The sequence below is a fragment of the Odocoileus virginianus genome, unplaced genomic scaffold, assembly GCF_023699985.2.
Source record: "Odocoileus virginianus isolate 20LAN1187 ecotype Illinois unplaced genomic scaffold, Ovbor_1.2 Unplaced_Scaffold_18, whole genome shotgun sequence".
Classification (NCBI taxonomy): domain Eukaryota; kingdom Metazoa; phylum Chordata; class Mammalia; order Artiodactyla; family Cervidae; genus Odocoileus; species Odocoileus virginianus.
The window spans coordinates 862,091-879,678 of NW_027224280.1; the positions used below are offsets into that span (position 1 = coordinate 862,091).

The 17,588-nt window shown below is 55.0% G+C and overlaps 2 protein-coding genes across 2 annotated transcripts; both read left to right on the forward strand.

The window, feature by feature from the left end:
• Positions 1 to 21: 21 nt before the first annotated feature.
• On the forward strand, positions 22 to 6,074 carry GDI1 (GDP dissociation inhibitor 1). The gene is made up of 11 exons (XM_020893808.2): positions 22 to 354; positions 1,439 to 1,546; positions 1,706 to 1,805; positions 1,954 to 2,088; positions 2,556 to 2,754; positions 3,021 to 3,152; positions 3,697 to 3,796; positions 4,147 to 4,318; positions 4,622 to 4,766; positions 4,886 to 4,940; positions 5,031 to 6,074. The coding sequence occupies exons 1-11, from the start codon at positions 310 to 312 to the stop codon at positions 5,181 to 5,183; spliced, it is 1,344 nt and encodes a 447-aa protein (XP_020749467.1). The 5' UTR covers positions 22 to 309; the 3' UTR covers positions 5,184 to 6,074.
• Positions 6,075 to 6,822: 748 nt separating this feature from the next.
• FAM50A (family with sequence similarity 50 member A) lies at positions 6,823 to 12,459 on the forward strand. The gene is made up of 12 exons (XM_020893793.2): positions 6,823 to 7,035; positions 8,103 to 8,187; positions 8,286 to 8,385; positions 8,633 to 8,778; positions 10,217 to 10,293; positions 10,399 to 10,465; positions 10,612 to 10,673; positions 10,902 to 10,978; positions 11,256 to 11,310; positions 11,514 to 11,562; positions 11,668 to 11,738; positions 11,827 to 12,459. Exons 1-12 carry the CDS (start codon positions 6,925 to 6,927, stop codon positions 11,941 to 11,943), a joined length of 1,017 nt encoding a protein of 338 aa, XP_020749452.2. The 5' UTR covers positions 6,823 to 6,924; the 3' UTR covers positions 11,944 to 12,459.
• Positions 12,460 to 17,588: the final 5,129 nt, after the last annotated feature.

A 17,588-nucleotide genomic window follows, 5' to 3' on the forward strand; every position in this document is an offset into this window, starting at 1 on the left:
CCGCCCCGCCTCACCGCCCTCTTTTCGAGGCCCTCGGCGAGGCGGCGCGGCCCGCCGAGTGGCGCGAGTGCTAGAGCCCGGGCCCCAGCAACCCTTCCCGGGAGGCAAGCGGGGACAGCAGGGGCCCCCGGTAGGCGCGGCGGCGGAGGGGAGGGGCCGGGACTCTTTGACGTGGCGGAAGGGTCGAGAGACGCCAAAGCGCCGCCATCTTTGGTCCACTGCGGCGGCGGCGGTGGCGGCGGCCGAGGCGGCGGCGGCGGCTGTGGCGGAGGAGGAGGAGCCGACGGGCGCTGACACCGAGGCCTGACCATGGACGAGGAATACGACGTGATCGTACTGGGGACCGGACTCACCGTAAGTGCGGCTTCCAACGTCCAGGGCGCCTCCTCTCCTCCTCCCTGGGATGCTGCAGCCCCCGGCCGCATCCTCCCCTCAGTGCTGGCGCGGCGCTGTTCGGTCCCCGAAAAGACAGCCCCGTGCCCAGCCCCCGTGATGCGGCCTCCATCCCTGTCATGGCCGGTCTCCCAAGAAGCGGCCCCTTTTCTGTCTGTCTCTCTTGACCTATTCCCCGGGCCCGACCCCCGGCCCCTAACCCAGGACCAGCTTAATCCCCTCTCATTTTGCACTCATTCTGACGGGGATGTCGTGGTACAGGGACCTCCGGTCAGGTCGGAGCTGGGGGGGGGGGTGGACTCGGCAGGGTAGGCTTTCATCCTGCCTCCCCAGGTTCTCAGGGGGCCCGAGGACCCAGGGAATGTTCCAGAAGGAGCCGCGGTGAGGACCGTGACCACATTCCTGCTACCCCACCCCGGTTTCCCATGGAGACCTCGGGGCTGAGACGTATTTGCAGCCTTTGTCCTTGGGCTGGTGACAGTGACTGGTGAGGGTGTTTACCCTCCCCCGAACCCTGTTGGACTGCCTCCCTGAGAGAGGCCTCTCCCACAGTTGGGTGTGGAAGCCCCTACTGTGGCTGGGAAGGCTCTGGGTCAGGGGCTTCTCTTTGAGGAAAGCGGCCCAGGGTGGGGCCTCGGATTTTGGCACCATGCTAAGCCTTTCTTTACTTCCCTTTCGTGTCCTTTGCTTGTCCAGCTAGGCGATCCCTGTGTTTTATCTGCCTTTTTGTGGGCTTCTAAGTCTATAGGTGATTTTCTTGGCATCTTGGTTGCTTGAAGACCATCCATGTGCCTACTGGATACCCTCTTCCTTGTTCACTTTTTTGCCCATCAAGGTTATAAAACGAAACCGTGGTCAAATGAAGCGCCTCCCCCCCCCCCCCAATTTAGGCAAAGTGACCAGCCACAGATGCAAGGAGCTGTGTGTTGAGGCAGAGGCCCTTCAGGTTGACTCTCCCCTCAAGGTTGGAGTGGGGAAACATGGTCAGGGCTGCTGGTGGGAATGTGGGCAGATGGGAGTGCAGTGAACATTGCCTCTCGCTCAGGAATGTATCCTGTCGGGTATCATGTCTGTGAACGGGAAGAAGGTGCTGCACATGGACCGGAACCCCTACTATGGGGGCGAGAGCTCCTCCATCACCCCCTTGGAGGAGGTAGGTTGTTCCGGGCCTGGGCCTGTCCCTCATTAACCTCTTGCATGGGGGACTGAATGAAGCAGCTCCCCAGGTTTTCTGGGTGGGGGGCGGGGGCGGGAGGGAGTTCCTTGAGATGCATCTCTCTGTCTCTCTCTCTTCCCCCTCCCCTGCCCACAGCTGTATAAGCGTTTTCAGTTGCTGGAGGGGCCCCCTGAGACAATGGGCCGGGGCCGAGACTGGAACGTTGACTTGATCCCTAAATTCCTCATGGCCAATGGTGAGGGAGATGAAGGAGGTATTGTGGGGTGTGGGATGATTGGGACGAGCAGAAAAGGGTTAGACTGCAGACCAGGGGCAGACAGACCAGCTCGAGCTTGTGAAGGGAGCCACGCTGACCTTGTTGCCTTGCTCACGCCACTCTGCAGGGCAGCTCGTGAAGATGCTACTGTATACAGAGGTGACACGCTACCTGGACTTCAAGGTGGTGGAGGGCAGCTTTGTCTACAAGGGGGGCAAGATTTATAAAGTACCATCTACTGAGACTGAAGCCTTGGCTTCCAGTGAGTGTGGGTCCTGTGAACCAGGGAATCAGGGGTGGGTGGAAAGGGGGGACAGCTATTGAGAGCGAGGTGGCCCTTGCTGCAGGTCATGTTTCTTGTGCAGTACCAAAAGCCCCTTGCTCTGTCATCCCCCTGTGTGCACCCACTGGTTGCCAGGAGGGGAGTCCAAGTGCGAAGGGAATGTGTTGTTCTGGACAGATTTCAGCTTTTGACAGGGGCTTCACCTGATCAGTGAAACATCCCTAAGTGTCAGAGCCGGGAGGGCCCTCAGAGGCTGTCCAGCCAGACTCACTCTTGGTACAGTTGAGGAAACAGGCCAAGAAGCACAGAGGGGTTAATTGAAAATCACACAGTGGTTGGCAAGAGAACTCTGCTGGGAATTAGGGCGCCTGCCTGCTCTGCCTGCCTGGCAGGTGGAGAGGTTCACGGCCCGCACCTCAGTGGTACTTTGCACATGGTCCTCGCAGACCTGATGGGCATGTTTGAGAAACGGCGCTTCCGCAAGTTCCTGGTGTTCGTGGCAAACTTTGATGAGAATGACCCCAAGACCTTTGAGGGCGTCGACCCCCAGAACACCAGCATGCGTGATGTCTACCGGAAGTTCGACTTGGGCCAGGATGTCATTGACTTCACTGGCCATGCCCTGGCGCTCTACCGCACTGATGAGTGAGGGGAAACTGGCATGGCAGACAACCCCTCAACTGGCCCACACCCTGCCCTCCCTGCTCCTGCCTGCTGCTCCCTTGGGTCACCCTGCCTACCTCCTGTACTCAGCTCTGGGCTCACTCACCTGTCGCCTTTTCTGTCCCTTCCCTGCGTTTGACCCATGGTCTTTCCCAGGCCCGCAAGGGTGGGAGGGCTGGCCTGATGCTGGGGTGGGGGTGCACTGGGCCTTCTGCTCTTGGAGCCTCTTCTGACCCTATTTCCCCCAGCTACCTGGACGAGCCGTGTCTTGAGACCATCAACCGCATCAAGTTGTACAGCGAGTCCCTGGCTCGGTATGGCAAGAGCCCGTATCTGTACCCACTCTATGGCCTTGGCGAGCTGCCCCAAGGCTTTGCAAGGTGAGGGCATGGCTTCTGTCAGTTGGCAGTGGAGAAGGCTGAGGCCAACAATGGAAAGGGCCCTCTTGGGCATCTCCACTGTGTTTTGTTACTTTCCCACTGTGGACTTAGTTTACTTCTTGCCATCCTCGGGTGATAGCAGCCCAGTGGGGGCACTGAAGTGCAGAGATGAAGGACCACAGATGGGGCTTGCTTGGCTCCTGGCTGGAGTCAGATGGCACGAGGACTGGGCCTGTGGCCTTGAAACCTCCAGTCGGATTCTCCAGAGCCATTCATTCTGTTCCCTGGGACATTTCCGTGAAGAGCCACCCTCACACTAGCCCTTTGCTGGAAATTTCTGGCATTAAGTCTAGAGAGGAGGGACCCCTCCAGGTTCAGTCTTGAGGTCCTGGCAGTGACAGCTTGAAAGAGCCCCCAGGTCTCCTGAGTCTGCCTGCCTGAGGCCACCTTCTCCATGCCCTGCACTGCTGGGGGCAGGGCATGCGGTAACGCTGGTCCCCATGTCTCCCAGGAGGCACTCTCATGGCCCCTCTCCCCACTGTAGATTGAGTGCCATCTACGGGGGGACGTACATGCTGAACAAACCGGTGGACGACATCATCATGGAGAATGGCAAGGTGGTGGGTGTGAAGTCCGAGGGCGAGGTGAGCCTTCTTGCTGCACAGGCACGCTGGTCTAGGCGGGGCTTGGCCCGTCCTTTGAGACACTCTTCCTGGTCACCCTAGCTCTGCTGGAGCTCCTGCAGCTTGGCTGGGCACCTCAGCCTGGGGACCGGGGCTCCAGAGGAAGACGATAGTCACTGCTGTCAGCAGACAGCTGTGGTTGAGGGCCCACCTTCCCGAGGTGCAGGAGAATGTACGCTGTGGGCAGGGTGATGGTGACAGCTCTGGGGAGTGGCCCGCTTGCCAGAGCTGCCAGCCCTCCCTGGGCGTCCTGGCTCTCAGACATCGAGGGGGGGGTCGCATAGGGCCAAGGCCTTCTGGTGCTTTCACAGGTGGCCCGCTGCAAGCAGCTTATCTGTGACCCCAGCTATGTTCCCGACCGCGTGAGGAAGGCTGGCCAGGTTATCCGTATCATCTGCATCCTCAGCCACCCGATCAAGAATACCAATGATGCCAACTCCTGCCAAATCATCATCCCCCAGAACCAGGTCAACAGGAAGTCAGGTAGGCCAAGCCCCATGCGACTTTCTCCAGTGTGTTCTCTTCTTCGGGGTAGCCCTGTCTTGCCACCCTCCCCCACCAGCCCATGGGCTGGCTCTCTGCCCGATCCCTCCATGGAAGAGCAGGGATCCACATCATGGTCCCCATGCCTTGAGGCCCTAGGGAAGGACACTTCCTTTCCACAAGGGTGGCTGCTGGGATGTGGCCAGCTCTGCAGGGCTGGGGAGGGGCAGGAGGGCCCAAGTTGAGCTTGGCCCCCAGGAGCCTCCCACGTGCCCCTGCTAACAGAGGCTTTCTTGTGGGCAGACATCTACGTGTGCATGATCTCCTACGCACACAACGTGGCCGCGCAGGGCAAGTACATTGCCATCGCCAGCACCACAGTGGAGACCACAGATCCCGAAAAGGAGGTTGAGCCGGCCCTGGAGCTGCTGGAGCCCATTGACCAGAAGTGAGGGGCTGGGGGGCTGGAGCTGGGGGGAGGAAGGGAGCCAGGGAGCTGGAGGGCGGACATCAGGGAGGGCAAGGCTGATCCTGAGACCTGTTTCAGTTTCTCCATCTGCCCCTCAGGTTTGTGGCCATCAGTGACTTGTATGAGCCCATCGATGACGGTTCCGAGAGCCAGGTAAGCAGCCTGTCCCGGCCCTGGCTCCTGGCTGCCAGCCCAGGGCCCCTGTCCTTCTCACCTTGGGCCCTGGGCGCTGGCTGTTTCCAGGTGTTCTGTTCCTGTTCCTACGACGCCACCACACACTTTGAGACAACCTGCAACGACATCAAAGACATCTACAAGCGCATGGCAGGCTCCGCCTTTGACTTTGAGAACATGAAGCGCAAACAGAATGATGTCTTTGGGGAAGCTGACCAGTGATGGCTGACTCCTAGCCCAACCCCTGGTGCCCTCTCCCCCAACCTGAGTCTGTTCTCCTTGAAGGCTGGGGAGATGGGTGTGGCTGGGCGTCCCCGTTTCCAGCATCTTCTGCTTCCCCTACCACATTCCTGTCACCCACCTCATTGATTCACTGACCAAATCCTTAACCTTAGTGATGGTTTGGGAGACGGGGGGGAGGGGGTGGTTGGTTAGTATCCTCCTTCTTGGCCCTTCCTTATCCTGGGAAAAGGGGGTTCCTCTCCTTGTGTGTGTATCTTCCCCCCACCCCTAATTCTTCTGCTCTGTTTGGGAAGAACATGGAGGAAAGCTGACTTCTGCCCCCGTTGCTCTTACCCCCTACTGTAGTGGCCTTTGGAGATGCCCCCTGCCTCCCCCTACCAACTCTAGTGTGTTGGAAAGAAGGGGCCCTCCCAGCACAAAGTTACATTCCCTTCCCTAGTCCACCCCCATAATTTATTCTAATTTATTAACTTTGGCCCACCCTGTGTGAGAAGGGAGCCCTGTCCCCTGCAGCCTCTCGATGTGCCCTGGGGCTGTGGAACAGCTACCCTGGCCAGGCCCCGCCTGAGCCTGGCAACCCTGGCGCAGCTTGGGAAGGGAGAGGGCTTGGGTGTGGCCCCGTTGGAGGTTGATCTTGTTTTTGTTTCTTGTCTTCGTGTCCACTGGTACTGGCTGAGAGAGAAAAGACTTGTGAACAAAGCAGAAGGAGGTGGGAAAATGGATCCAAATCCCCTGTGCCCTGCCCGCCCCTATTCCTTCCCATTAGTGGTGGGAAATCCTTATCTTGCAAAGTGAATGTGTCCCTTTCCCCATCCTCTAGTGTATTTCACAGAAAACAAACTCTCCCAATAAAACTGTGTTGAAATCTGAGCCTAGATCTTTAGTTTTTTCTTCTCAAAGCTGTTTTCAGGCCAGGGCCTTGGCTCCATGGGCTGCCCTGCTCTCCTACACAGGCTTGGGACTGCATGTTTAGCTTTTTTCCTGATGGCTATAAAAGGTGACTTCCTTCATCAGGGAACTGCAGAGCTTCTGAACTAAAGGGAGCAGGTCACATCACCCTGCCCAAGGCCACACATTGAGCTAGTACTGACGCTAGGACTCCAACCCTTGGGGGGGTCAATGTGAGGGAAATGGGAGACAGGTCCGGCCTGGGGTGAGGGTTGAAGTGGCGGAAGCAGAGGCACAGGGCCCCTACCTTCAGGCCAAGAAGGAGGAAGAGGAGGAGGCAGAGGGGACTCAGGCCCAGTCTCGTGGCCTGGGGAAACAGGACTGGGGCCCAGTCCTGGGAGAGGAGTCAAAATCAAGGAAGCAGAAGTAACCAGAGGGGCTTCAGGCAGGGAGGCAGCAAGGGGACTAAGGGGATCTACCCTTAGACTGAGATAAACACTGAAGAAGTGAAGGGTCCAGGGTGGGGGCAGCTTTGGGGTCAACAGAAGGAAGTAGAACTGGGGACCCAGCCTCAGGCCAGGGCTTATTGTTATGAAACTGATAGGGAAGCTAGGAAGAGCGGGATCGTCCAGCCTCCAAAGGCCGGCTGGGCTGGGCCACTATGGGGCGGGGCTACCGGTGATCACGTGTCTGGAGAGGCGGGGCGAGGCGGCTACTTGACCCCTGGTGACTGACGTCACGGGGCGGGCGTCAGCGAACGGAGCCGCAGTCTTCACAGCCGCTTCAGCTCCGGAGACCCAGCCAGTCCATCATCGCCGTCGCCGCCACCGCCATGGCTCAGTACAAGGGTGCCGCCAGCGAGGCGGGCCGCGCCATGCACCTCATGAAGAAACGGGAGAAGCAGCGCGAGCAGATGGAGCAGATGAAGCAGAGGATTGCTGAGGTGCGGGCCGGGCCGGGGCCCCTCAGAGCAGGCGCTCGAACCTCCGCCCCGATTCCCCGGGACCCCGCGCGACCCTGGGAGGCGGGACTGAGTGCGGGCGGCGGGTTGGGGTGGGAACGTTGCTCGCCGATCTCCAACAAGGGGCGGAAGCGGGCCGGCGACAGTCTGCTCCTCTGTAAAATGGGCCCAGAAGGCTGAGTCGAGCTAGATTGTGACGGGCCTGCAACAGGAAGGAGCCACATTCAGTGGTTCCATGTATGGCAGTTGGGGCGACCCTCGAGGATAGAGAGCATCCTCCTGTCTCTCTGACCCCTCAGCCCCGAGAGTCAGGCCTCTGTCTGGGTTCAGTGGCTATCGGGAAGGGCGGGGCCCCAGCCACTCTGCCGGCCACTGAACCCGTTTCAACTAACAGAGGCAGGCAGGAGGGTCCTAGGTGCTAGCGGTTCACTAAGGGCTTCTGTGAGTGGCCGCTGGCGATGGGCCACCCCACTTGTCTTTGGGGGCCTTGGGTCCCGTGGCAGCCGAGAAGGGGCTGCACGCTGAGGCCCGACTGCTGCCTCAGTTTACACTCAAACCCCAACCTGGCTGTTGCTGTGTGGCCAGACAGAGGTTCATCTCTCTGTGGAGGTCCATACAGTGGTATGCAGTGGAATGGGGCAGGCCTGGAGCGAGGGGGCCTCATGAGGGAGCCACACTGCTCAGTGAGGGTCTAGGCCCCCAGCTGCTCTCCGCTTCTTCTTGTCACTCCTTGCCTTGGGTCTCCAGAGCTTCAGCTCAAGAGCTGGGTGTGAAAAACACCAACGGCAGGTAGGACCCACGCATCCAGGCTACTGAGTGAGCGGGATATGTGGACGGACCAGAACAGTGCAGGGAAACCACCCCACTTGGCTGCCTGGGCACTTGGAAGAGCCTCTCACAGCCCCGTGGGACCCTCCATCAGGCAAAGGGGCCATGTCTTTTCCAAGGCCACATCATAGTCTAAGGACCCATTTAGGATGAGAACCCAGGTCCCCACTTCCACGGTGGGGTGGCAAGTGGCCATCATCCCTGCTCTGCCTCCCGGACAGGAGAACATAATGAAGTCCAACATTGACAAGAAGTTCTCTGCGCACTACGACGCCGTGGAGGCCGAGCTCAAGTCCAGCACTGTGGGTACGCAAAGCATTCGTGCCCCCTCTCCTGGCCTGAGGCCCGCTGCATGGTTCACTCTGCGTGACCACCTTTCACCCCCCTGTCTCCTTGACTCGCAGGTCTTGTGACCCTGAACGACATGAAGGCTAAGCAGGAGGCGCTGGTGAAGGAGCGGGAGAAGCAACTCGCCAAGAAGGAGCAGTCGAAGGAGCTGCAGCTGTGGGTCCTCCCCTCCAGATGGAGCTCGTGTTTGAGGGCGGGTGAGGCCATTCCTGCTTATGGAAGCCGGGTGGGGGGGGCAATGGGGGTCAGAGCCCTGCTGGTGAACTTGAAGGGACCCAGGGCAGTAGGACTCTGGGTCTGCACTGCCTGGGACCTGCCCTGCACTGAGCACACAGGTGGCTCTGGGTCGGGAAATGGGCCTTAGGGGTGGGGACATGCATGGTAGCCCCCCGTGCCTTGGCAGGAAGCTGGAGAAGCTGCGAGAAAAGGAGCGCAAGAAGGAGGCCAAGCGGAAGATCTCCAGCTTGTCCTTCACCCTGGAGGAAGAAGAGGAGGCAGGCGAGGAGGAGGAGGAGGTGGCTGTGGACGAGGAGGAGCTGGAAAGGGAAGGTGAGGGCAGGCTGGGGATGGGTTCAGTGGGCAGAGCTCTGTCCTGGCTTCTGGGTCTCGAGTGAAGAAGCACATCCACCAACAACCTTGACTGCTCACCACATCTGGGGCCTTGAACCTCAGAAGTTGGGGCAGGAGAGAGAGAGCCAAGTCTTCACCATAGCAAAGCTGAGTGGAGGGCTTGCTTTCTGGTGGCGGACTGAATGGAAACTGGGTATGCAGTCCCTGGGCGGGGTGTGAGGCTCATGTGACTGGGGCACCAAACTGTTAATTGTGTTTGAATAACTTCAGTGTAAATTGACACAACCACAGACATTAAGTGGCTGCTAATTGGACAGAGCAGCTCACTGGGGCCAGGGGAGAGGGGATGATTTGAGTTGGGCCTTCAGAGTGAGGGGAATTTCATTAGCACCCAGAGATGTGGGGAGTCAGGAGGCATGTAGAGTTGAGAGATGAGTGTGCCCAGAAGTGGAGCTGGTGGGAGTGCACACATTTTAGGACTAGGGAGGGTGCAGCTGCAGGCCTGGAGCCAGTGGGTGGTTAGAAAGCCTAATGGCCTGGGATCCGTATGGTAGAACCAAGGCAGGGGTTGGCACAGGGACAGCTTTGAGGGGAGCAGCCAGTGCTGTCAGGAAAAAGAACGAAGAGCCTGCCAGCTTCTTGGGGGAAACCCCAAAATAGTCTTTGTACTATTTAGTAACATTAAGTATTTGGTGTCTAAAACATTCCCATTGGCAGGTCAGTTGTATTGGGTGTTAGCTGCATCTGTGTGGCAGAGGCTACCTTTGGGACAGCACAGGTCTAGATGGAGGCTTTCAACCTCACTGTGTCATTGGGGCTTTGTGAGTGCTTCCCCTCTCCCTGGAGATTTTGTTTTGGGGGCCTGGCCGTCGGTAGCCAGTGTAGAATTTTTTAAAATATTTATTTGGCTGCACTGGATCTTTCTTACAGGATCTGTAGTTGCGGCTTGTGAACTCTTAGCTGTGCCATGCAAACTTAGTTGTGGCATGTGGAATCTAGTTCCCTGACCAGAGATTGAACCCAGGCCCCCTGCATTGGGAGCATGGAGTCTTAGCCACTGGACCACCAGGGAAGTCCCCGGTGTGGAATTTTTGTAAGTTATCCAGGCTCTGGAAACCTTGCCCTGGAGTATGGGCTCATCTTCTAGGTCGGCAGTTCTCAAAGAATGATCTAATGACGCTAGGGTTTCTGAGACCCTTTGGAGAGGTCCGTGAGGTTAAAACCATCTTCATAATCCTGCGAAGACATTCTTGGCCTTCTGTACTCTTGTTCTTTCATGACTGTGCTGTGGATTTTTCCAGAGGTCATGTGACGTGGCATGACGTCCTTCCTCTGACAATTGATAGAGTTGATACAGTTGTCTTCCTGAGGCAAGGGCCATCATACTGTTGACTTCTTGTGTCTTCTTTTGCTCCAGAGATCACCACAAAGAAGAGGAAAATGGGGAAGAACCCAGATGTGGACACAAGTTTCTTGCCTGACCGAGACCGGGAGGTAAAGGCAGCGTGACCCTGGCAGAGGCTTTCAGTCAGGAAGCAGGGGCCATGTGTGCCCCCTGAGCAGCCCTGGGCCTCCCTGTTTTGCCCATTTCTCTTCCAGGAGGAGGAGAATCGGCTCCGGGAGGAGCTACGGCAAGAGTGGGAAGCCAAGCAAGAGAAGATGAAGAGTGAGAGCTCCTGGAGTGGGACGCGCGCGCGTGCAACCTGGGGCAGGGGCCGTGCCTGCTTTCCTATGAATGCTGCTCATGGCAGTGCCCTGAGCCCCAGGAAGCTGGCAGGTGTCTGGAGGCCAAGCAGCAGGTCTGTCTTGTAGGTGAGGAGATTGAGATCACCTTCAGTTACTGGGATGGCTCTGGGCACCGGCGCACAGTCAAGGTAGGCGATGTGAGGCCTGCACCCCATTTCCCTTGCTCTTGAGCCCAGCCTTCCATTGGGAAGAAACTGTCAGTCCTGACAAAGCCCACAGACCCCTTGGCATGAGTGGCCTGGGGGGAGCAGGGAAGAGGGCAAGTGTTCCAGGGTGCCCGCCATCTCGAGGGCCCCCCTCTGGGCTTCCATCCTCCTTTCCCAACCCCTTGGTTTCCCACATGCCTGTTCACACAGATGAAGAAGGGCAACACGATGCAGCAGTTCCTGCAGAAGGCACTTGAGATCCTGCGCAAAGACTTCAGCGAACTCAGGTGGGGCTGTGTGGGCGTGTGAGTACATGTGAGCGTGTGCACCAGATTCTGCAGCCTCAGCTTGGCACCTGGGATCCCCAAGTGGCAGCTCCTGCTTGCAGAATGCTGGGCACTGCGCTCCCGAGAAAGGAGTTCAGGCCCCTTTTTCCATCCCTCTCCCCATGGGGAGCTGGGATAGGAAGCGCCTTCTGGCCTGGGCTGCCTGCTAGCCTCATAGGCCTCCGGCTCTGGTGTCTGGTATCCTTGGCCAGCGGCTTCCTCGTCTTTTCTTCCTCAGATCGGCAGGCGTGGAGCAGCTCATGTACATCAAGGAGGACTTAATCATACCTCACGTTAGTCCCTTCTGTGTCCTTGAAGCCCCAGGCGGGGTGGTAGGGAGGGTCTCAGGCTTTGGTGCACCCAGGGAGTTCGAGGGGGCCCTTCTGCTCGGGGTCTTTGGCTCAGGTGGGCAGGGTCGGAGCCAGGCTTGCAGGCAGGTAGCCACAAGACGCTGAAATGAGTCACCCGCTGTCACTTTCCTGTGCTCGGCTTGTAGCACCACAGCTTCTACGACTTCATCGTCACCAAGGCTCGAGGGAAAAGTGGTGAGTGCACCTGGCTGCACCCTCCTCCCCTGCACCCTCCTCCCCGAGCTTGCCCCTGTCGTAGGGTGGCAGCTGAGAGGGAGGCCTGGACCCTTGTCCCTGCAGGGCCCCTCTTCAATTTTGATGTTCATGATGATGTGCGGCTGCTCAGTGATGCCACTGTGGAGAAGGATGAGGTATGCTTGGGGCTCGCCGGGGCGGGGAGGAGGGGGCGGGCATCCAGCGGCCCTGAGCAGCAGCATCTGGGCCTCTTCCCGTCCTCAGTCGCATGCGGGCAAGGTGGTGCTGCGGAGCTGGTACGAGAAAAACAAGCACATCTTCCCCGCCAGCCGCTGGGAGCCCTACGACCCCGAGAAGAAGTGGGACAAGTACACGGTATGAAAGCCCTCGAGTGCAGGGTGGAAGCCCAGCCGGGCTGACAGGCTGGAGGCCCACCCAGCCCCACTCTGCTCACCTCTCCTCCTCTGTCACCTCGTCCTGCACCAGATCCGATGACGTGGCTGCAGTGTGGCCCCGGCTCCCTGCGGTCCCCTCCTCTGGTCCCCAGGACTCCGGGTGCCCGGCTCCCCGCTCCTAAGATGGGATCGGACCTGCTCAGCCCCTGCCCTGGCGCTGTTGTTTCTTGCCTCTTTATTTCATGACACTTGGAGCACCCGATGTGTGTTTTGTCTAAAAACTTTTTTTGATCGAGCTAAAATTCACTTACAATGAAATTCACCATTGTGATCATGTGAAAGTACACCACACAGGGGTATTGCGTACATTCACGGTGTTGTGAATCACTCCTGAAAGAGACCCCACGTCCATTAGCAGCCAGCCCTTCACACCCATTAGTCTATTTCCTGTCTGTTTGGATTTGCTTATTCTGGAAGTTTCTATAAACAGAATTATACAGTATCTCTGCTTTCTGTGTCTTGCAAGAAAGAGTGTGTTTTTCAGGGATTTGAGGGTGGAAGGAGATTGGGTGGAAATGTGAATCCAAGGCAGGAGGGGGCACTTGTGATCCACTGGGGGCCTAGGCAGGCCCAACTGTCCCCGTATCCAGCCTGTCCCCACCACAGCCCCTATGTGGGTAGGAAGGCCATTCCTCCCTGGGCTGCCCACCCAGGCCCCTCGGTCTCCTTTGTGTCTCCCAGTGGCCCATTCCATAAAGGCCATAGCTATCCTGTGGCTCCCAGCTGCCCTGTGTCCCCATCACAGCATTTCTCCCCAGTGCTGACACAGGAAGGCCACTGTGGGTGCCCTGTACCCACTGCTTGCCCACCTCACCCTGGCAAGCTCTGTACACACTGTACTGGGGCTGGCTGCTCTCATCGCCCCCAGGGGCACAGGCCCTGGCTTGAGGGTGTCATTCATGCCCCACCTCAGAGGCCCTTGCCAACTCTTAATTCTCCCGGACCCAGCTCCAGGAGGCTGAGGAAGGTAAACTGTCCACCCTTCTTTGCTTTGCCTGCAAAGGGCAGTGGATAGCCCACAGCCAGTTGTGAGCATGCCAGCTCTGGGTCCGGCCCCACCTCCCAGGCCGATGGGCAAAATTGATGGTAATGGTGGGCTCTGCCCAGTGCAGTCTCCCTTGCTCTCCTCACTTGTGGCAGGGCGCTGTCAGCCCTGTCCTGGGGAGGCCCATCTGGCAGCTAGGAGCTGTCATTTGGGCTTCCTCACCCTGTGTCTGAGGCAGGGCCATCTGGGGTCACTTGGAGGAGGGAGGAGGGGAGCATAGGCCAGCTCCTGGGGCACAGCGAGGAGGGGTAGGCAGGCCTCGCCCTAAGCCCTGGATGTGGAGGGCAACTCTGAGAAAGTCAATGGGGCCTTTTGTGGGGTTCCAGAAACCCCATAGAGGGAATCCTCTGGCCTGCGCCAACCCTCTCCTGCCCTCTTTGAGAAGCTACCAGAAGAGTGGCTTCCTGCGGAGAGGGAGCCCCTTCAGTGGCTCACCCAGGGCTGGATGGTTTCTGAGGGATGCATGATGCAATGAAAAACCCAATGCAGTCAAATAAATAAAATCAAAAAGAAGACATTTCCCAACAGCCTCCGCCTCTGTGCAGCTTGAAGGATTCCTAGTTCTGTGCCCAAGGATTGAACCCACGCTCCCTGCGGTGGAAGCACTGAATCTTAACCACTGGACCACCAGGGAAGGCATAATTAAGTTTCCAGAGAGTGATAGATTTTTCTCCCTACACCCCTCCCATTTGTAGCATGATCACCGGGTGAGAATCCTGGCTCCCCAGCTTCGCCAACACAGTACTGTCACTCCTGAAGAGGGGGGACACTTATGCAACCTGAGATGGCACATGTGGTCTCTCACTGGGGGATTTTTTTTTTCAATTTTTTTTTCAACTGAGGAAAAATTCACATTACATAAAAATAACCATTAACCATTTAAAAATGCACATTTCAGTGGCACTGAGTACATTTCACAATGTTGTGAAGCCATCACCCCTATCTACTCCCAGAATAATTTTATCACCTCAAAAGGAGAGAAGAGGGGGTAGGGATAAAAAAAAAAGGAGAGAATAAATATCTGTTGTTTTAGCTACTCAGTTTGTGGAACTTTGTTTTGACAGCCACAGGAAACGAATACTCCTTACTTAGACCATGGAGAAAAATGAATTTGACATGGGTTGTAGACCTAAAAGTAAAAGTTAAAACTTAAAAAAGCATATAAATGAAACAAGGGGGAAAATCTTTGTAACCTTGCTGTAGGCAATCTTGGCAAAGTTTTCTTGCACAGGATACAAAAAATAATCATAAAAAGAAAAGCTGACAAATCAGACTTCACAAAAATGAAAACTTTTGCTCTTTAAAAGATATGAAAATGAAAACACAAGCCAGTAGATTCAAGAAAAGAAAATATTTTTATGACAGAGGGGTGGTACCAGAACACATTCATACAGACATACACAAACTCCTGCAAATCAATAAAAATTAGACAAACATCCCCATTTCTTTGTTGCTGTGCTGCATGTCACGTGGGATCTTAGTTCCCTGACCAGGGATCAAACCTGGGTCCCCTGCATTGGGAGCATGGAGTCTTAGCCACTGGACCACCAGGGAAGTCCCTGCAAACAGTGTTTAAACACAGCACTTTCACTTTATACCTTCAGTTTTAAGACAAAAGAAACTAAACAACAAAAATCCTGCAAGGAAATTTTAGATTCCTCTTAGGTTTGTTTGTCCTAGGGACAAATACTTGATTCTGAAAGTGCTCTCTATGCATTATTAGAGGATCAAGCAAATGAGTCAGTACATCAGTAGTGTTGGGAGCCAGGTCTCCCAATGCTGAAGGGAGATACAAATATACACTGGGGAAAGGCTAGGAAGTTTTGGTGTGGAATTGGAGTGGGGCCATCAGTATGTATTCAGGACATTTTTATATACATAGCCTGTGTATAGGGGTTTCCCAGGTGGCCCTAGTGGTAAAGAACCCGCCTGCCAATGCAGGAGATGTCGGTTCAATCCCTAGGTTGAAGGGCATGGCAACCCACTCCAGTATTCTTGCGTGGAGAATCCCATGGACAGAGGAGCCTGGCTGGCTACAGTCCATATGGGTTGCACAGAGAGTCAGACAGGACTGAAGCGACTTAGCACACACAGCACAGAGAACTATTAGTAAGATCCCACATTCCATGTAGTGTGATAAAAAAAAAAATTAATGGATTACAATCCACCGAATAAAATCCACATCCATGAGTCCACACAGATCATGTATATATAGATAGATAAACAGAGGAGTTCTTTCTAAAAGAAGGATGCCATTGAGTAGGAGGGATCATGAAGGGAGAAAAAGCACTGTTTTGTAACCATCATCTTGAGGTTTGGAACTGAGCAACTATGGAAGTGAAATTCATGTCCAACTTTTTACAACCCCATGGACTGTAGCCCATTAGGCTCCTCTGTCCATGGAATTCTCCAGGCAAGAATACTGGAGTGGGTAGCCATTCCCTTCTCCAGGGAATCTTCCTGACCCAGGGATCAAACCCAGGTCTCCTGCATTGGCAGGCAGATTCTTTACCGTCTGAGCCACCAGGGAGGCATTAGAGTATGATTCAGGCAAGAGTTATCAGTGAGGAGGTGACATTTTGATGAAGAAGAGAATAGTTACCTAGTTTCAAAGTACCTTTCTACAAAGTATGTTTTAGTTACAAACGGAAAACTACAAACTGTCCATTTGAGAACCTGCTGAAACGGAAAAAAGACAAACTATCCATTTGAGAACCTGCTGAAAGTGCAAGTTGCTCAGTCGAGTCTGACTCTGTGACCCCCCCATGGAATTTTCCAGGCCAGAATACTGGAGTGGGTAGCCTTTCCTTTCTCCAGGGGATCTTCAGGGATCGAACCCAGGTCTCCCGCACTGCAGGCAGATTCTTTACCAGCTGAGCCACAAGGGAAGCCCAAGAATACTGGAGTGGGTAGCCTATCCCTTCTCCAGGGGATCTTCCCCACCCAGGAATTGAACCAGGTCTCCTGCATTGCAGGCAGATTCTTTACCAACTGAACTATCAGGGAAACCCATTGAGAAACTGGTAGTTACCACCTTAACCAAATGCTTAAAGTTAACATCACAGTGAAGGGACAAAACAATAACACTTGCCTCTTGATAAGAAGCACAGAGAGGGCCTGGTAAACCTCCCACCACATACAGCCTGAATCTTGCCCTGAGAAAACATCAGACATATGCAACCCGAGGATGGTCCATCAAATACCTGGCCTGCACCCAGTGAAAGTGAAAGTCACTCAGTCGTGTCCGACTCTTTGCAACTCCATGGACTATACAGTCCGTGGAATTCTCCAGGCCAGAATACTGGAGTGGGTAGCCTTTCCCTTCTCCAGGGGATCTTCCCAACCCAGGGATGGAACCCAGGTCTCCTGCATTGCAGATGGACTCTTTATGAGCCTCCAGGGAAGCCAATTATGCTATAGTTATGAAACACAGATGGTAGTATTTAGGGGTTAAGGGGTAAGCTGTATGCAACTTAGACGTAGTTGAGAAAATATTTTCATTATAATTTGTTCAGAATATCAGCCTCATAGGTTTTTTTCTTCTTTTACTTATTTGTTTTTGGCTGTACTGGGTCTTTGCTGCTGCACAGGCTTCTCATTGCAGTGGCTGTTCTCTTGTGGAGCACGGGCTCTAGGGTGTGTTGTTTTCAGTAGTTGCGGCTTCTGAGCTCTAGAGCACAGGGCCGATAGTTGTGGCATATGGGGCTAATTGCTCTGAGGTATGTGGGATCTTCCCGGACCAGGGATCAAACCCATGTCTCCTGCATTGGCAGGTGGATTCTTTACCACTGAGCCACCAAGGAAGCCTGAGAAAATATTATTCTAATATATGAAATAAAAATATATGCACCCACAAGAGACAAAGAGAATGAGAAAGCAAATGGAACAAAATATGAACTCTTGGTGAATGTGAGTTAAGGGTACATGGGAGCTTTCTGTACATTTCTTATAGCTTTTCCGTAAGTCTGAAATATTTTCAAATTATAAAGTTAAAAAGAAAATGCCCACTTCTATCCAACATTTGACTGGAGAGTGCTCAGTTCAGTTGCTCAGTTGTGTCCAGCTCTTTGCAATCCCATGGACTGCAGCACGCCAGGCTTCCCTGTCCATCGCCAACTCCCAGAGCTTGCTCAAACTCATGTCCATTGAGTCAGTGATGCCATCCAACCATCTCATCCTCTGTCATCCCCTTCTCCTGCCTTCAATCTTTCCCAGCATCAGGGTCTTTTCCAATGAGTCAGTTCTTCGCATCAGGTGGTCAAAGTATTGGAACTTCAGCTTCAGCATCAGTCCTTCCAATGAATATTCAGGACTGATTTCCTTTAGGATTGACTGGTTTGATCTCCTTGCAGTCCAAGGGACTCTCAAGAGTCTTTTCCAACACCACAGTTCAAAAGCATCAATTCTTTGGTGCTCAGCCTTCTTTATGGTCCAACTCACATATCTGTACATGACTACTGGAAAACCATACCTTTGACTATACGGACCTTTATTGGCAAAATAATGTCTCTACTTTTTAATACGCT